Below are 17,569 nucleotides of genomic sequence, written 5' to 3' on the forward strand. Positions count from 1 at the left end.
AACAAGAGTGAATACCTCTAAAAACATGTCAAAATTACTTTTGAAGGCACTGTATGTAATTATACTTTGAGATACAAGATTAAATTCTTAACCAAAAATGATCTAATTGGACCTGGAAGGTGTCAGAAAAAAAAGATATACCCTTCCAGTTCCTAAGTATGAGGTTTTTAGCCCTAAAATATTTAAATTCATCGCAGCATACACACAAACATCACATTTGCAGCTGGTTGGATAGGCGAGCAGCAAGCTGGGAGCAGCCCACAACACAGAAAATGTGGGCTGAGCTAACGCCACTCAGCTAAGGTGCCCACTTTGCCTGATTGTACCTTTGCTTCTGGTGCTATCTTCCACATCCTAGGATGTAACTGAATTCTACAAGACAGGGATGAGCTAAGAAAACATATCACCTTGATATTCTGATCTTCTCTCTCTTCTGACAGCTATCTCTGCTGTGTTTATACATTGTAACTCTTCTTTGCTTTTGAAAAGTACCCTAAAAACATGATTTTTTGCAAACCTTGGGAAAAAATAAAAAGTTGAACAAGTGATTCAGCAGCTATTCCTGGTCTGATGAGAGTGTTATCTGATGCAGAATTCACGGTAACTGGGCAAGTCTGGCTTTTCATGGTTGTTTTATCATCATGAAGTAGAGAGAAAGAGGTGCCATCAGTCAAGTTTTTAGGGCACATTTTCCAATAGGAAATAATCATATTTCTCTGAGAAGCAATGAACAATGGCATACTGACCAATCACTCAATTTTCAGGATATATTTTTTTTTAGTAGGAAACTACATTTTACTGGAGTAAACAATGTTATAATCACCAGTATTTACCACATGATCATGCTTATGGTGGTGGGGGTAAGAAATCCCTAACAATAACACAACAGTAAAAATCTTTTTGAAATACTCTGTATTCAGATTGTCAAATTCACAGCTACAAATAACGCTTACATTACTTTCATTCCAATTTCCAAAGATTCTTGATTGGCTGTTCTCCAAGTACTAGATTTTTGTTGTTTGTGACTCTGCGGTCTTGGTAAATTATAACGTAAAAAAGAATGCATACAGTACACTTTGTACTGTGTATATCTAAAAACCCTATGCTAATATGTATTCCTAAGTCTTTTCAGCCATTGACACTTTGATCTTTTGTACTTATTGTATTGTTATACAAAACTTTTGCCATAAATAGTTCCTCTAAACCTGTCCATACAAAGCCGAAAGTGCAAATTTTGAGAGAGCACCCTCCCAACAATCTAGAAGACTCTTTCTCACAGTTGAGAAAATTTTTAAAAATTAAGAGAACATCAGTAAAATGCATTTCAGTGCAGTCAGTTCAATATACAGAAAAACCTCATAGTACACAAAATGACTAAAGTATAATGATTTGTTTACACATACAGCATTGGTGCTGTGCTTTCCCTTCATTATGTACAATTAAAATTCTGATTTCCAACAATTCACTCCGGTTCCATTTTTATGACAGTTCCTGAGGCTTTACGAAGGAGACACTTCAATAAATGGTAACCACAAGCCTGAGTGTTACAAATCCCCTGAAATTCTGATACAAGAGATGAATTTTTGCTCCATAACAATTCTTTGGAACATTAAGACTTCCAACAAAAGCATCATATTCTAGGAGAGTCTAATTTACTGTCCAATCCCCAAATGAATTTTCATTCAATGTATTTATATAAACAGGGCTACAGAAATGCAATGTTCAGAAAGAACCTAAAGTGTGATCTTGGGGTAATTCCTGAAGAAAATCACCGAAGCATATTTAAACTCTTGCATGGGCTTTTCTTTGTAGTTCTTGCGTGAACAGAAAAACTATACAATTTCCCAAGAGGTCCAAACTGTAACAAACAAGTTCCTCAAGGAATCATCTCATTAATGTTCTATCGTCCAGTATTCATTAAAATTACACAAAACAAAACCTACTACTCTCTTTCAGTACAGATGTAAGAGAGCAACAATTGCCTGCAGTAAGCTGTAAAAAATTGTATTACTTTACGACTGTTGTATAAGACCCAATCCATTGTTTCACAAATGTCTTTTCCAGCAGATGTGGCACTTTGTACATGACCTGAACACATGAAATATTTACAAATTTTTATATTTCATACATATAAACCACTATACAGGCACTGGAGAAAAGGGCATTTGTGAAACATTGTTTTGGCATTAATATAAATATAACTCTTAAAGAAACATACACTGCCTCCCACTTCTTACGCGGGGATAGGTTCCAGAACCCACTGCAGATATTCTAAATGCATGAAAATGCAAAATCCCCCTCTAAAAATGCTTTTAACTACCAAATACCCTGTACCCCTTCAACTGAAACGCTTTTACCAGTGAATACACAGTGTTGTTCTATGAAAAACAACAAATTAGTGATAATTTTATAGATTCGGTCCAAAGAAAAATTTACGAATTATTTGATATCCCTTTTTTATCTCTAAAAACTAATTCTTTGGGTCAGCTGTACAGCAGTTAATAGTTTTAACTTGCAGGCTGGCTAAACTATATGATTTCCTTTTTTAACTCTCAGATTTAACTTGCTGTAAAAAAAAAAACGGCTGAAATTAAACACCGGGTCATAACAGCATTAATAACTCACAAAGCTTGCAAAGCAAGAACATGTCCTGAATTACAACTTGTTCCAAAAGGATGACAATCACTTTAAAAATGGTTACAATAATCTTACCTTTTTCTGTTTAACAAAATAACTGAATACCCTAACACGTTAATATGGTATGGTATCAAAATGAAAACCAACGAAAAAATAATACCTAACTGAGCACTTCTAGGGTATGGTGCTTACATTTAGTCTTTTGCACAGACAAAGCGGAGTGAAAATGAATGAGTGATATTTACACTTTAATATACTTAAAATTAAACAGATTTAGCCTTTTGTACAAATAAAACTATAAAAACTAATTAATGCTAAAGATTTACATATATAATTGTTGACTATGCTAAACTAAAATGATATTTTAATGATAAAATAAGGTTTCACATATTCTTACCAAACAATTACATTAGCTGTATGCTTTCTTACCTGGCAGTCAAAAATTCAAATTCCTGGCAGCGGTAGCAGCGCTGCCATTGTTTGTGTAGGTGATACAGATCCTGCCCACTTTCGGGAATACCTGGTACTGCTGAGCTTTAGACTTCAATTCGTTGAGCCGCAACGTCCATCTGTGGGGAGGAGGGAGGGCTCTGATTATGTAATTGTTTGGTAAGTATATGTGAAATCTTATTTTATCATTAAAATATCATTTTCACATAAGTAGCTTACCAAACAATAACATTAGCTGACTCCACATTATCCCGTAGGTGGGTATATGGACAGCTTTATGAACAAAAACAAGAGTCATGTGCTCACATTATATATAATGTCTGCAGTACATTACCTTGTGAGAGAGCAGCTGTAGGTAGATACTGCTTCTGGTCGGCACTCTCCTCACATGTAGGAGATGTGGCAGTAAAGGCCAGGGTCGTCCCTACTAATGGTGGGCTTTTTGCAATTATGGAAGTTCACCGATGATTGACAAAAACAACAATAATTTGCCCTTGCCCTGGGTAAAAAGACCAGATAAAAAAACCATACAAATCCATCACCTACACTAAAAACCATATGGTACCCTTAACCAGATACTATAAGAACTGGTGGGTACTTCAGGTACATGTACCCCAGGCTTCCCACAAACTCAAAAAACCCCAAATTCAAGGCGAGGAGATAGTAGAGGGAAAAAACCAAGTCCCCCTATGCTTCCTCTCCCAACACCATTCCTGCTACTGACAACGGTCCCAATCTAAAGCAGTTTTCATAAGTAGTTTCTACCTCCTTCAAATAGTGCGATGCAAACACCAATTTCGACCTCCAGAATGTAGTTTGCATAATGGAGGATAGAGACATATTCTGTCTAAATGCCAATGACATTGCTACTGCATGAATCTCATGCGTCTTCACTTTCAGCACCCTAAGAGCATGTTCCTGAGTTTGGGCAAGCGCTTCTCGGATCAAACTCCTCAGGAAAAAGGACATTGCATTCTTTGAAAGAAGCGGAGACTGTCTTTCACCGAGCACCAGAGTCGGCTCTCCTCTCCTCTCTCAGTTTCTGTCCTAGTCAGGTAGTGTCTGATGGCTCTGACCGGACACAATGTACGTTCCTCATCTTCCGACCCGACTAAGTCCGTTAGGGTCTTTATCTTGAAAGAACGGGGCCAAGAATTCAAAGGATCCTCATTTTTAGTAAGAAAGTCTGTTACATAGGAGCAAACTGCATTGCCCTGGGCAAAACCCACTTCCTTACTCATCGCCTGCAACTCGCTTACTCTTCCCGCTGTGGCTAAAGCGACTAGGAATAGTATCTTCCTAGTTACGTCCCTCAAGGTTGCAGAATTCAATGGTTCGAATTGGGGGCCGTTGAGCCACCTTAAAACTACATCCAAGTTCCATTCCACTTCTTCAGGCTTGAAAATCTTGGAGGAACTAAAGGATCTGATCAGGTCACTGATGTCCTGATTTGACGAAATGTCGAGGCCTCTATGCTTGAAAACCGATGAAAGCATGGCCCTATATCCTTTAATAGTTGAAGTGGCCAACTTCTTGGTGTCCCTCAGAAATAACAAAAATTCTGCAATTTCTGTTATAGATGTTTCAGAAGAAGAGATGCTATGTCGTCTGCACCATGACCTAAAAACTCTCCACTTGGACTGGTAGAGCTTGGCAGAAGAGCTTCTTCTGCAGCTAGCAATAGCCTCTGACGCCCTTCGCGAAAACCCTTTTGCTCTGACCAGGTTCCTGACAGTCTGAATCCTGTCAGTGTCCACTCTGGCCCTGACAAGATTCAGCCTGTCAGGATATCACCCTTGGTGATATTGGTTGAAATGGGGTTGTCTGAGAAGCGATGGATTTTGTGGAAGTAGTCTGGGAAAACCCACCAGCAGATTGAGAAGGTCCGGGAACCACTCTTTCCTGGGCCAGAATGGCGCTACTAGGGTCATTGTCACATTCTGGTGCGAATGAAGCTTGTTTAAGACCTCTCTTATCATCCCAAAGGGAGGAAAAGCGTAAACGTACAGTCCTGTCCAATCTACCAGCATCGCACCTGTTCTCCACGCTAGTGGTTCTGGAATCGGAAAGGTTCTGGAATTGGAGAACAGAAAATGGGAAGGCGATTGTTCTTCGATGTGGCGAACACATCTATCGATGGTCTTCCCCAAAGCTTCCAGAGGTCCCGACACACACTCTTGTTCGAGTCCATTCTGTTGGTAACACCTGATTTACCTGACTCGGTTCATCTGCAAGTATGTTCATTCTCCCTTGCACGAATCTTGGAAAAAGGGTGATCCTCTTCTCGTTCGTCCAGGTGAGGAGATCTTCGGCTATCTTGTTGAGAGAGAACGAGTGGGTCCCTCCCTGCTTCCGTACATATGACAACGCTGTGGTGTTGTCCGAGTAGACCGCTACGTTTCTTCCGGTGACTAAGTGGTCCAACACTTGTAGCCCTAAGAGGATGGCCTTCAATTCCTTCCCATTGATGTGCAAGGTCTTTTCTCATTCTGTCCACAGACCTGACACTCTCGTCTCCTAGGAGGGCTCCCCATCCGCTGTCTGAGGCGTCTGAGAAGAACTGCAGGTCGGGGTTCGACACGACTAGGGAGATTCCTTCTTGTAATCTTTCCCTTGAATGCCACCAACGAAGATCCATCTTTATCTCTTCCGTCAGGGGGAAAACTAGTGAGTCCAACTGTCTTCCGAGACAAATTTGCTTTCAGGAAGAACTGAAGCGGCCTCATGTGTAGGCGTCCTAACCTGACAAAACTCTCCACTGAAGCCAGGATCCCGAGTAGGCTCATCCATTCGAGCGCTAAGCAGGACGGGCGAACCAGAAATTGCTGGACTGTCGACAGGCAGGACTCTATCCTCTTTGGGGAGAGAAAAACCCAAAAAGCTAGAGTCTAGTATCATCCCTAAATAGAGAATCCTCTGAGTTGGAATCAATTGGGACTTCTCCGTGTTTACTATGATACCCAATTGTTGTGTCAAAGTAAGTGTCTTCTCCTAGTCCTTGACACACTGACGCCTGGATCTGGCTCTCAGGAGCCAGTCGTCTAAGTAAAAAGCTGTGTTGATCCCCATCAAATGCAGCCACTTTCCCAGAGGAGCGAGAATCCGAGTAAATACTTGAGGGGCGGTTGACAGACTGAAGCACAGGGCTCTGAACTGGAGGACTCTCTTCTTGAAGACAAATCTCAGGAACTTCCTGGAGTTCTGATGGATGGGGACATGGAAATATGCATCCTTCATGTCAAGAGATACCATCCAGTCACCCAGTTGGATGGCTGACATTACCGATTGACTGGTTTCCATTCGGAATTTCGTCTTCTGGACGAAGAGGTTCAGAGCGCTTACGTCCAACACAGGTCTCCATCCCCCTGATGCCTTGGGGACCACGAAGAGCCTGTTGTAAAACCTTGGGGGGTTCGTGTCTGTTACTTCCTCTATGGCCTCTTTGTTGATGAGCTCTTCTACTTCTTTGGCTAAAGCCAAAGCTCTTGTTGATCCTGTCGAGTATGCTGTCAAACAGACAGGTGTATTGGACAGTGGTGGATCCTGCGTAAAAGGGATCACACATCCCTCTCGAAGCACCTGAATTACCCACTGTTCTGCTCCTCTTCGACTCCATTCCTCCCAGTAGTCGTGGAGTCTTGCCCCCACGGGTGTGTGAAGGACCTTCCAATCATTTCTCTGTCTTAAAGGAAGGTTTCTTGGTAGACTTGGAGGTGGTTCGTAGATTAGTTCTTGGTCTCTGCTGCCACCTCAACTTACCTCCTTGAAAGGGATGTTTTTGTAGAGGAGAAGCTTTGGCTCCTGTCGCTGGAGGTTCCTTAGGTCTTCTCGCTGACTGAAAAAGATCATTGGTGGACTTTTCTCAAGGTCCGACAGCACATGCTTGATGGTTTCTTCTGGAAACAGGTGAGATTTACTCAGAGGGGAGAACAACAAAGCTGATTTTTGGTTCGTGGTTACTCCTCGAGATGTGAAGGAGCACCACCGTTCTCTCTTCTTTAGTACTCCCATAGTGGATAGGGCGGCCAATTCCCCTGAACCGTCTCTCACTGCCCTGTCTGCACAGGACAACATATTGAGCCAGTCGGCAGAAAAATCCTCGTCTAGAGACTGGCAATCTTCAATTTTCCTGGCTAACACTGCAATAGTCCAATCCAGAAAACTGAAGACTTCGATCAACTTGTATAAGTTCTTCACCAGGTGATCCAACTCAGGTGAAGAGAACAACACTTTCACAGCCGAGAACGCTGCTCTTCTGTGAGTCCACAAGACCGGAGAAGTCTCCTTGGGAGGAGGCAGAAACTCCCAAAGAAGTAACTTATCCTGTCGCATAAAACCTGTAGGTTTTATTCTGCAGCTTCGACGGAGGAAAGGTGAACGAAGTCTTGCCTGCCTCCCTCTTCTTAGCAAGCCACTCTTCTACTTCCTTCAGTGCTTTCTTCGAGGACTGAGAAAGAGCTGGTTTCGGTAACCCCGAAGGCGCTGATCTCCTATCCTTCACAAACATCGACAGAGGTGAAGAAGGCGAAGCTGGTTCAAAAAAGTCTGGATAAGTCTGTAAAAGAAACCTTAACAGGCTAGAATAAGCAGAAGAGGGCTTCAAATCCTGGTCTTGAGTTTCCTCTTCCGACAGGACGGCCGATACCCCGTCTTCCTCTTCCGTCTGGCTCGTTGTCTTCTTCAAAAAGACCATCAATTCTTAAAGTTGATGTTTAAAGGGACCAAAAGTGGAATTCTCTAGCAAGGGTTTGGCCTTCGCATCATCCTTAGGCGAAGACGAAGTTGTGGCTGTCATACGGCTCTTCTTCAAAAACGAACGACTGGGAGTCGAAACAACACGAGACGTATGAGGCGCCAACGAGTCGAAGCAGCTTGAGGCGAATGAGGCGAACGAGTCGAAACAGCTCGAGACGAATGAGGCGAACGAGTCGAAACTCCTATCGATACACAACGAGGCGAGTCAGTCTCGCAAGCGCGCGAGCACTGTAACGCACGTAAGCGTCTGACTCCGTCCGAAGTTACGCTATCCGAAGAAGACTGATGATCTTCCCGGAAAAACTGGTCCGGTGCAAAACTGCAGGAAGGTTGTGGACTCCAGTGCTCCTTGGATTTCTTAACAGGCGGCGACATCCCTCTCGTACGCTGGGCATGTCTCTTCAAAGGACGCGACACTAAATCACTCCACACTTTTCGCCTCGACACAGGCGACTGCACTTACGAGTCGGACGACAACTGCACGTCACTGATATCTACGCCTTTCCAGCTGCGTTTCCTGGGCACTCGCGAGTCGACTACTTCGATGGAGTCGGCGACTGACCGTGGGCAAACTCCCCCAGTCTCCCTTCGACCTCCGGTATGTCTTCTCCCAGGAGCTGGGGAGCGGGACAGGGAACTTCGTCTAGGAGAACAGGGGGAACGGACAGCCACCTCCTCGAACACGACACTGACACTTAGCCTAACACTGGCCTTTTCACTTGACTTCTCTACGAACGCACGAAACGACATACCCAAATCCATAAAGGATTTTGCCAAGAACTCAAATTTCTTGTCCATCTTGGACTCTAACAAGGAAATGGTGTTGGGATCGGAAACATGGGATACTTGGTATGGAGTAATTGGTACTGAAGTTGGAGGACTATCAATAGGTGAAATATTCAATAAAAGTGGAGAAGATAGTGATGGTTTGTTTGCCTCTAAAGGCACGGGATTTGTCTCTACTCTAGTTTTACTACCCGCTCTAAGAGCTGCTTTCCTTTTCCTATCTTTGTCCATCTTATCCAAATGAGCTTGAAAAGTCTTCCAACCTTGTTCATCTAAACAACGGCACTCATCACAAGTTAATTCCTTGCTACAGCACTGACCCCTACATTTAACACATTTGGAGTGCGGATCGTAACATAGTTTAGCTAATCTAGTTTTGAAGCCACTGCTGCAAAACCTAACTGAAGAAGAACTAGCATCAGACATCTTCGTAATAACTTGTTAATAACTAGGCAGCTAACTGATGAAGCAAAAAAAAAAACCAACCAAGAAATTGCACATCACCAAAAAGAAAAAATCCACAATAGCGACGAAAGTCGACTGCAACAACAAACCACCGGTGTTACCCCGTGGCCGGCAGAAAACGAATTGAAGTCTAAAGCTCAGCAGTACCAGGTATTCCCGAAAGTGGGCCGGATCTCTATCACCTACACAAACAATGGCAGCGCTGCTACCGCCGCCAGGAATTTGAATTTTCGGCTGCCAGGTAAGAAAGCGTACAGCTAATGTAATTGTTTGGTAAGTCACTTATGTGAAACTGGCTTTTTGTCAGAATGGATTCCTGTTGATTAGCAATATATGCAAGTTTGGGTAATGCAAATTCCTAACTATATAAGGAAATAGTTTATCCAGACAACTAAGTCAAAATTCTTAACTTCCACAGCGCTGGCCAACAGAAGTAAATTATAGTAAACATAAAATTTATCAATATTTTCAACCCATTATACATAGTAACAAGGTTATATAAAACATTAAATTTCCAAAAGAGTATCATTTTTCAATATCCCTTTTGAAATCTCAATTTTTCAGTAAAAGTAAATTAGAGAACAGTGAAAATTACATAACAATACTGACACAAACTCCAGACCAAGTGTTACACTAAAGGAAACCCAAACTTTGAACACAATGTAATCTAGCTTAGTAACCTGATGTGACAGAATTACCAACCGAAGACGTAGTTCTCCTCACTACGATGGCACAACATGTCAAGTCGGTTGAAGTTCCACCTGAGAATTCTAGAACCTGATAATCACTTAATTCTTACACCTTTATTTTAGGAAATGTTATAAAATACTGAGGGACAATTCACATAGGTGGGAAAGAGATTTTCACAAGCAATCATTCCAGGTATGACTACTACAGCCCATTGCACTTAAGACCCACAAAAAGTAACTTGTAAATAATAGAGCAAAAATTACTTGCAGTGAAACGTGGTGAAAAGTCATTACCCCAATTTCATCACAAGAACCCACCAACTTCACAAATACATTTCTGTAACAACACACACACAGCACACATTTTCTTATCATTCAATGCAACAGGCTCGGAAACCTATTACTGCGCATATTGCTCGTAACATAAGCTTCAGCACAATACATGAAAATAAATACGAGATCTCTCAAAGTAACAGAGCCGCTTCGTCGATGTCATCTTCATCGTCTGTCATTTCTCCCCCTAACAGAAGAGCTTCTTCATCTTCTAGGAAAGAGTCCATCCGACTCACACTCACATTCAATGGCTTCTTGTCCCCTGAATCTTTCAGATGCTGTTCAGAGGCAGGAGCAATGGGTTTGGTACTTTCCGAGGTTACATTATTATTATTAATCTTATTTTTGCTCTCTACATCTTGAACTAACAATTTACTATTTACACTATGAGTACCAGCTTCCTTCTGCTGGTGCTCTTTATTCAACACTGTATTTCCTACTGGCACTGCACCTGGGGATTTCTTAGCTGGTGACCTATTGATAGTGATCTTCCTAACACCAAGAGGGGATGACTTGGGTTCAGGTGTTTTCGTTTGGACAGAATCACAACTGCTGGATGATAGTCTAATTTGTTTGGTTGCACTATCATTAGTCTGAAAGGATATAGGTGATATTGACCTTTTCTTCTGCAGTTCCGCACCAGTGTTCTTTTTCAACGCAGTCTTAGTTGTACTTGCAGTGTTAAAAGATATTGGTGAAACAGATCTCTTTTTTTGTTGAAAAGGCAAGGAATTACTATTTGAAACTAACTTCTTTTTAGGTTCTTCAAAGGATATGGGAGATATGGGTCTCTTTCTTGACTGAGAAGAATTTGAATTGCCTCTGAATGAGGACATTTGTTTGGCTTTAATTTCTGACAGACTTAAAACCTTAAGACTACCTTCGTCACCTGGAGAACTTACTGGTTTGTCGTCACCCACATGCAACTTGGTACCATTTTTAATTCCAAGACGGGATTGTATTTGATTTTTTCCACCGTTAGGCCTGGCTGTCCGCACTGTCACTTTTCCTCGTTTTTCAGCCTTAATGTCAGCCAAGCTCTTTATAGTAAAGTCAAGACCTACTTCTTTTGTTTTTGACAAACCAGTCTGTGATATTGAACTATAGTCAGGTACTGTATCAATTTCCCCACCACCATGTAGACTACGGATTGCTGTAATTTTATTTGCTATGGATTTATCGACAACCTCAGTTTCATTGTCTTCCGCTCTCAGAGCTCGAGAACTATCCTTCCCTTGCCTCGTCCCTAACCTATCCAACAAGCTGAGTTTTTTGTTTGGACTTTTCCCAAGTCTTTCTGCTATACTTTTGGTATTCACCTCTTCTTCTTTAGGCCCTGAAAGTCTCTTGACACCATGTTGACGTAACTGCACATTTGTACCTAATGTTTCAGCAAGGGCCCTACTTGCAACACCACCAAGTCTTTCTGATATTTGTACTTTTCTTCTGACTTTCAAGTCATCTACCTGAGGCTTTAAAACACCTTTTCTATGCTCACTGAGAACCGTGTCTGAATACGCATTTGCTTGAGCAGTGTGGGGAATTGTCCTCTGCATGGGATGGAGGCGACGGTGAATAGCGTCTGGCTCTTCCTCTACCTCCAGTATTTCTTCTACAACGTACTGAAAAATACCATCAAGGGAAATCTGTAGTAATAACTTACACTACTGATATGTTTGACAGCATCATCTTCTAACAAAACCTCTATAAAATAGAGATTGAAGGAGGCTTGCAACATGCAGGGTTTGTGGTACATGAATCAGCTTTGAATAACTGAGAATTTTCTCAGAAACACAATAATTATTACACTTTTAGTGGTTTAAAAATTGTAAATTTTTAAACTATATTTTTAAAACAAACATGCACTACATGATACACCACTTGTGTCCATCATATTGCAAAAGGATATTTTTACTAAATATCAATTTGTCTTGACGCACTAATATCCTGGAATACATCACCAGAATATACTGTGAGCCCAATTCACTGCTTGACAGATTTTTATGCTTAAGATTCTCAGAGATGGATTCACAAAAATATTCTTCATATAAGCAATAGTACACAATTATTATCATTATCATTTGTAACATGCACACACTAAAAAAAGACCCTTATCTTGTCTTATAAATTTTAAAAGAACTGAATGGCTATCTGCAAAAATAAAGAAAATCAAGTATTCAAAATAAAAATAAAAGAATTGTAAATAAAGTAAATAAAATACAAATATATAGTGTGGTAAACTATAGTGGTAAATACTGTGTTAAGTGTACAAACATGATGCTTTCCAGGAACACAGTAACACCTATTAAAGTTCTGAACATTAGAAAAATCACAAAGTACATGTTTGTGGAAAAATGTTTCGTCATGGTAACACAAGGGAGCTCTGACAATGCCCCCAAGTTCTTCAGTTTCCAAAATACTAAAATGCCATATAAAATCAGTAATATTTTGCAGAGGTCAATGTGGTTAGAATGTTGGAGAACATCAGATGAAGGTTTCCTCCCTAGTCAGGTTAGGATTACCTTGTTGATGGGCTCCTCTTTTTCTAACAGGGCTCTGCTCACCCTCACTTGTTAATATCATTCTCTCTATCCTACAGGCCCAACCAAATACAGCAAGCGGACCATCTGGTGCCTAGTTCACGGCTTAGGAGTATAGAGCAACAATGGTTAAGGGAACATGCCAAGATCACTCCCACATCTTCAAAAACTGAGTCCAGGACCATTCTTTGGTGAGGAAAATGTACACCAAAAGGACCTAATGAAAGAGAAATACATAATACGTACTGTACATTACTAAATACAAAGCAAGAAAAACAGCAACGGGAGGATGTGATGGGAGATACTGGCAAGAAAATAAAAAGGATTCTAACAGCCTCAAGGATTAAAAATGACATACAAACTCATAAAAATGGAACAGTTGAAACATTAGAAAGTTTTTATTCCAACAAGAAGAGAAAACTTCCTGGAAAAGAACTGCTCATTATTTCGGGAAAGGCATGCCTAACTCATCATACTTCCTTTTCCTCACTATTAACTTAAGTTAATAGTGAGGAAAAGGAAGCTGAAAGGGCAGACAAAACAAATACATAGAAACCGAGATGAGAAGTCATATAAAATAAAAAGTCAGGAGAAACAGAATAAAACATAGAACTCTAACACCCCTGGAGAATTAGGAAAAGATGCATTTGGTGAGGAGACGTCTGGGAAGGAATACACAGTAGTGAGATGACTAAGAAAGAAATGGTGAAGGAATGAAGATGTACAGAGTAATACTGAAAATGGCTTAGGGCTATGGAAAAGGGGTACTTTATTATTATTATTATATTTTATATTATGTATGCATTACTTGTGGCATCACGGGCGATGTCATCAGGGGGACGGCTTCCTATTGGCTGTCTTTTTTGTGGGCGGAGCCTTGTTCTTATCAGTGATGGTGGAGGTCTCTTTGAAGGGCGGGCTACTAGGTTGTCCTCAGGGTGAGAGCCTGTGCTTTGATCACCCTCAGGGTTACTAGGGACATCCTCAAGGAGACCTCCACAATCACCGATAAGAATGAGGCTCCGCCCATGAAAAGGACAGCCAATCAAAAGCTGTCCCCCTAATGAAATTGCCCGTGAGGCCACAAGTAGTGCCCAATGAAAAATGGGGTACCAGACTCCTCAAGCCTATTATTATTATCATCATCATACCAAGGATGAACCCTATTCATAAGGAACAAGCCCACCAAAGGGGCCACTGACTTGACATTCAGGCTTCCAAAGAATATGATGTTCACTCAAAAAAGTAACAGAAGGTAATGGGATATAAAGAAAGGGGATACCAGTTAATAAGAAAAAGCTAAACTGACAAATTGATAAATAAATAATAATGTAAGTAAATTATTAAAATACAAGGAGAATTATATTACAGTAGTACATAATACATTGTATCTTCGTTTGAACTTCTGAAGTTCCAACTGAACCGAGAACTTCTACAGCGAGGCACATTCACTGCATACTGGTGCTCTTAGAGCAGGAAGCGGGGATCAGGGATCAATTACGAACGTGAAAAATCTCTTGCTAAAATACAACTTATGAAACACTGAAAAACAAGAGATCATCTTCTGAAGGTACAAGGCATAACTGTTAATATTATGAAACAGAAACCTACCACCATAAATCACTTTATCTAAAAGAGAGATATCTCTGGAAGATGCAGACTTCCATACTAGAGAACAGTATTCTAGCAAAGGAAGCACAAATAACCTAAAACAGGTCGCACTGATTTTGTCACTAGTATAAATTTAAGAGGCCTTATGAGCAATAGTATACCTAACTTTCGTGCGGCATTTGCAGACAATTTCATTGGATGTTTCTCAAAAGTAAGATGTGAGTCAAAATTTATACCTAGAATTGTTAAAACCAACACTCTTTCAGCAGAGTTCAATTCACCATATCGGGAGGATGGGGTGAATTTGGAGGAGAAATAACATAAGTACATAAAAGAAATGGTAAATAAGAGATTTCTAGATTATTGGCTTAGCAGTAATTTGTATGACTAAAAACTATTAAAATGTGTGCATGTAACCTGTGCTTTTCTCTGTCCCAGAGGCACGGCACCAAGTAAAGGAGATGCAGTCAGTTCTGAAAAGGCATGACAACAAAACAATGAGATCCTTAGATGGAGTGTGCTCAGTAGACCATACCACAAGTGAATTAGCCGAGAGGTATGTTTTCTCCAGCCAAATGATAGATAGATATTTTTGGGCATGGGGAAAACCTAGCAACTAAGTGGGGCAAGCCAACCCAACTTAGTGACACTCCCAAACAAGCAAAAAATATGGAGGGTTGGTGTTGGGTAGGTTATCCATCCTTAAAACACCAGCCAAATCAATCATGAAATGAAGTGTTCAACATATGACAGTTGAGGGAGGCTCATTAAAAAAAGCAACCATAACTATGGGTTCAGCTGAGTAGTAGCAGTATTCGTTTTGGGCAAGATAAAAGGGGATAGGAGCAACCAGGAAATGACAAGACACTGACCACTGGGAGGCCACAGAGGGTCATGGAAACAGCTAAAATATGGGGACTTGAACCAGATGGAATTACCTGTATTAGTGTTTTTGCTAATTAGTTCAGTGAGACCACCAGTCTTATTTCAAAACTCACTGAGCTGACCTGAAGGATCTGTTTGTAAATGAAAAGTAAAAACTTGCAGTAAAGCCCAATATATTGGACAGCTCAATAAGAGGAGACTAAGTGGAATGTATAAGAAATAAAAGCTAAGACAGCAATATTTCTGAATATGAAAAAGCACTAGGAAAAACTTCAAGTGTCATCTGCAGTGCTTGAAACAAGTTAACACTTAGTGATAACCCTCTATGGCAAAACCACATCAAAATTCAGGCAGAGTGCAGTTAACCCTTAAACGCCGACTGGACGTATTTTACGTCAACATTTTTTGTCTCTCGGGTGCCGACTGGACGTATTTTACGTCGACATACAAAAGTTTTTTAAAAATTTGCGGAAAAATACTTTTAGGCCTACCTACCAGCTGAAAACTCTTGAATCAAGCGCCTTGGGGGATGCTGGGAGTTCACAGATCAAGGTGTTGTTATTGTTTACAATCGTTACGCAGGCGCGCAAGCGCGAATTTCTTTCTTGCCGCACTAAAAAGTATCTGACACATCTCGGAAATTATTTCATCACTTTGACATAAGTTTTGTACCATTTTAAATTAGCCATTACATGGAGTATTATGTATGAAAATGTGTGCATTTTTATGTAGAATACAACAAAAAAATACCCATGATTGTACCTTTTATCAGTTTTGAGATATTTTCATATAAACAACGATAAGTGCCAAAATTTCAACCTTCGGTCAACTTTGACTCTACCGAAATGGTCGAAAAACGCAATTGTAAGCTAAAACTCTTATATTTTAGTAATATTCAATCATTTACCTTAATTTTGCAACTAATTGGAAGTCTCTAGCACAATATTTTGATTTATGGTGAATTTATGAAAAAACTTTCCTTACATCAGCGCAGTAACTCTTCCGAAAAAAATCATACATGCGATTGTGGGTAGTGTTTGCACCATTTTAAAATTAGCCGTTACATAAAGTTTTATGTATGGAAATGTGTGCAATTTCATGCACAATACAACTAATAACAACCCATGGTTGTAGCTTTTATCAATTTTGAAATATTTTCATATAAAAAGTGATGTGACAAATTTTCAACCTTCGGTCAACTTTGACCCTACCGAAATAGTCGAAAAACGCAATTGTAAACTAAAACGCTTATATTCTAGTAATATTCAATCATTTACCTTCATCTTGCAACAAATTGGAAGTCTCTAGCACAATATTTTCATTTATGGTGAATTTATGAAAAAAAACAACATTTTCTTTAAGTCCGAGCGGTAACTCTTCCGAAAAAATCATACGTGCGATTGTGGTTATGTTTGCACCATTTTAAATTAGCCGTTACATAAAGTTTTATACGTGAAAATGTGTGCAATTTCATGTAGAATACAACAAAAATTAATTGAAGGTTGTAGCTTTCCTCATTTTTGAAATATTTGCATATAAATCACGATAAATAGAAAAAAACCAAGTTTGGTCAACTTTGACTCTACCGAATTGGTCAAAAACCCAATTGTAAGCTAAAACTCTTACAGTCTAGTAATATTCAGTCATTTATCTTCATCTTGAAACAAATTCGAAGTCTCTAGCACAATATTTAGATTTATGGTGAATTTAAAAAAAAACTTTCCTTCCCTCCGCGCGCGGATTCTCCGCCACAAATCTCCGAAATGCGTACGTCCCATTCTCGGAATATTTGCTCCGTTTCATATTAGGCATTTCATAGTTTTATATATGAAAATGTTCGGAATTTCATGTAGAATAAAACGAAAAATATTTGAAGGTTGTAGCTTTTCTAATTTCCTAAATAATTGCATATAAAAAAAATATATAAAAAAAATTCGACATTCGGTCAACTTTTACTCGTCAGATATGGTCGAAAACTGCAATTGTAAGCTAATACTCTTACAGTATAGTAATATTCAATCATTTGTCTTCATTTTGAAAGAAATTGGAAGTCTCTAGGATAATATTTAGATTTATGGTGAATTTTTGAAAAAAATATTTGTTTACGTCCACTCGTTACGAAATCATGCATTATTTTGTGATATTATTTTCTCTGTATTGCTTTTATCGTTTTACAATGTGTTATATATCAAAATGATCGCAATTTAGTGTACATTACAATGAAAAATGATATTGTTAGTATACAATAAAGTTTTGTACATACTTACCCGGCAGATATATACTTAGCTATAGTCTCTGACGTCCCGACAGAATTCAAAACTCGCGGCACACGCGACAGGTAGGTCAGGTGACCAGCCCACTCCCGCCGCTCCGGCTGGTGGCGGGAATAGGAACCATTCCCGTTTTCTAACCAGAATT

At 40.0% G+C, this 17,569-nt stretch overlaps 1 protein-coding gene across 3 annotated transcripts in view; it reads right to left on the reverse strand.

Annotated features, from left to right (window-relative positions):
• Positions 1-895: 895 nt before the first annotated feature.
• The window catches only part of LOC135199468 (zinc finger CCCH domain-containing protein 11A-like), a 62,099-nt gene continuing 45,425 nt past the window's right edge, over positions 896-17,569 (reverse strand). For all 3 annotated transcript variants that reach the window (XM_064227557.1, XM_064227555.1, XM_064227556.1), the window contains one exon: positions 896-11,737. In XM_064227557.1, the coding sequence (XP_064083627.1) occupies positions 10,247-11,737 (1,491 nt within the window). In that variant the 3' untranslated portion in view covers positions 896-10,246. The remainder of the gene's footprint in view (positions 11,738-17,569) is intronic.

Source organism: Macrobrachium nipponense, chromosome 25, assembly GCF_015104395.2.
Source record: "Macrobrachium nipponense isolate FS-2020 chromosome 25, ASM1510439v2, whole genome shotgun sequence".
Taxonomy (NCBI): domain Eukaryota; kingdom Metazoa; phylum Arthropoda; class Malacostraca; order Decapoda; family Palaemonidae; genus Macrobrachium; species Macrobrachium nipponense.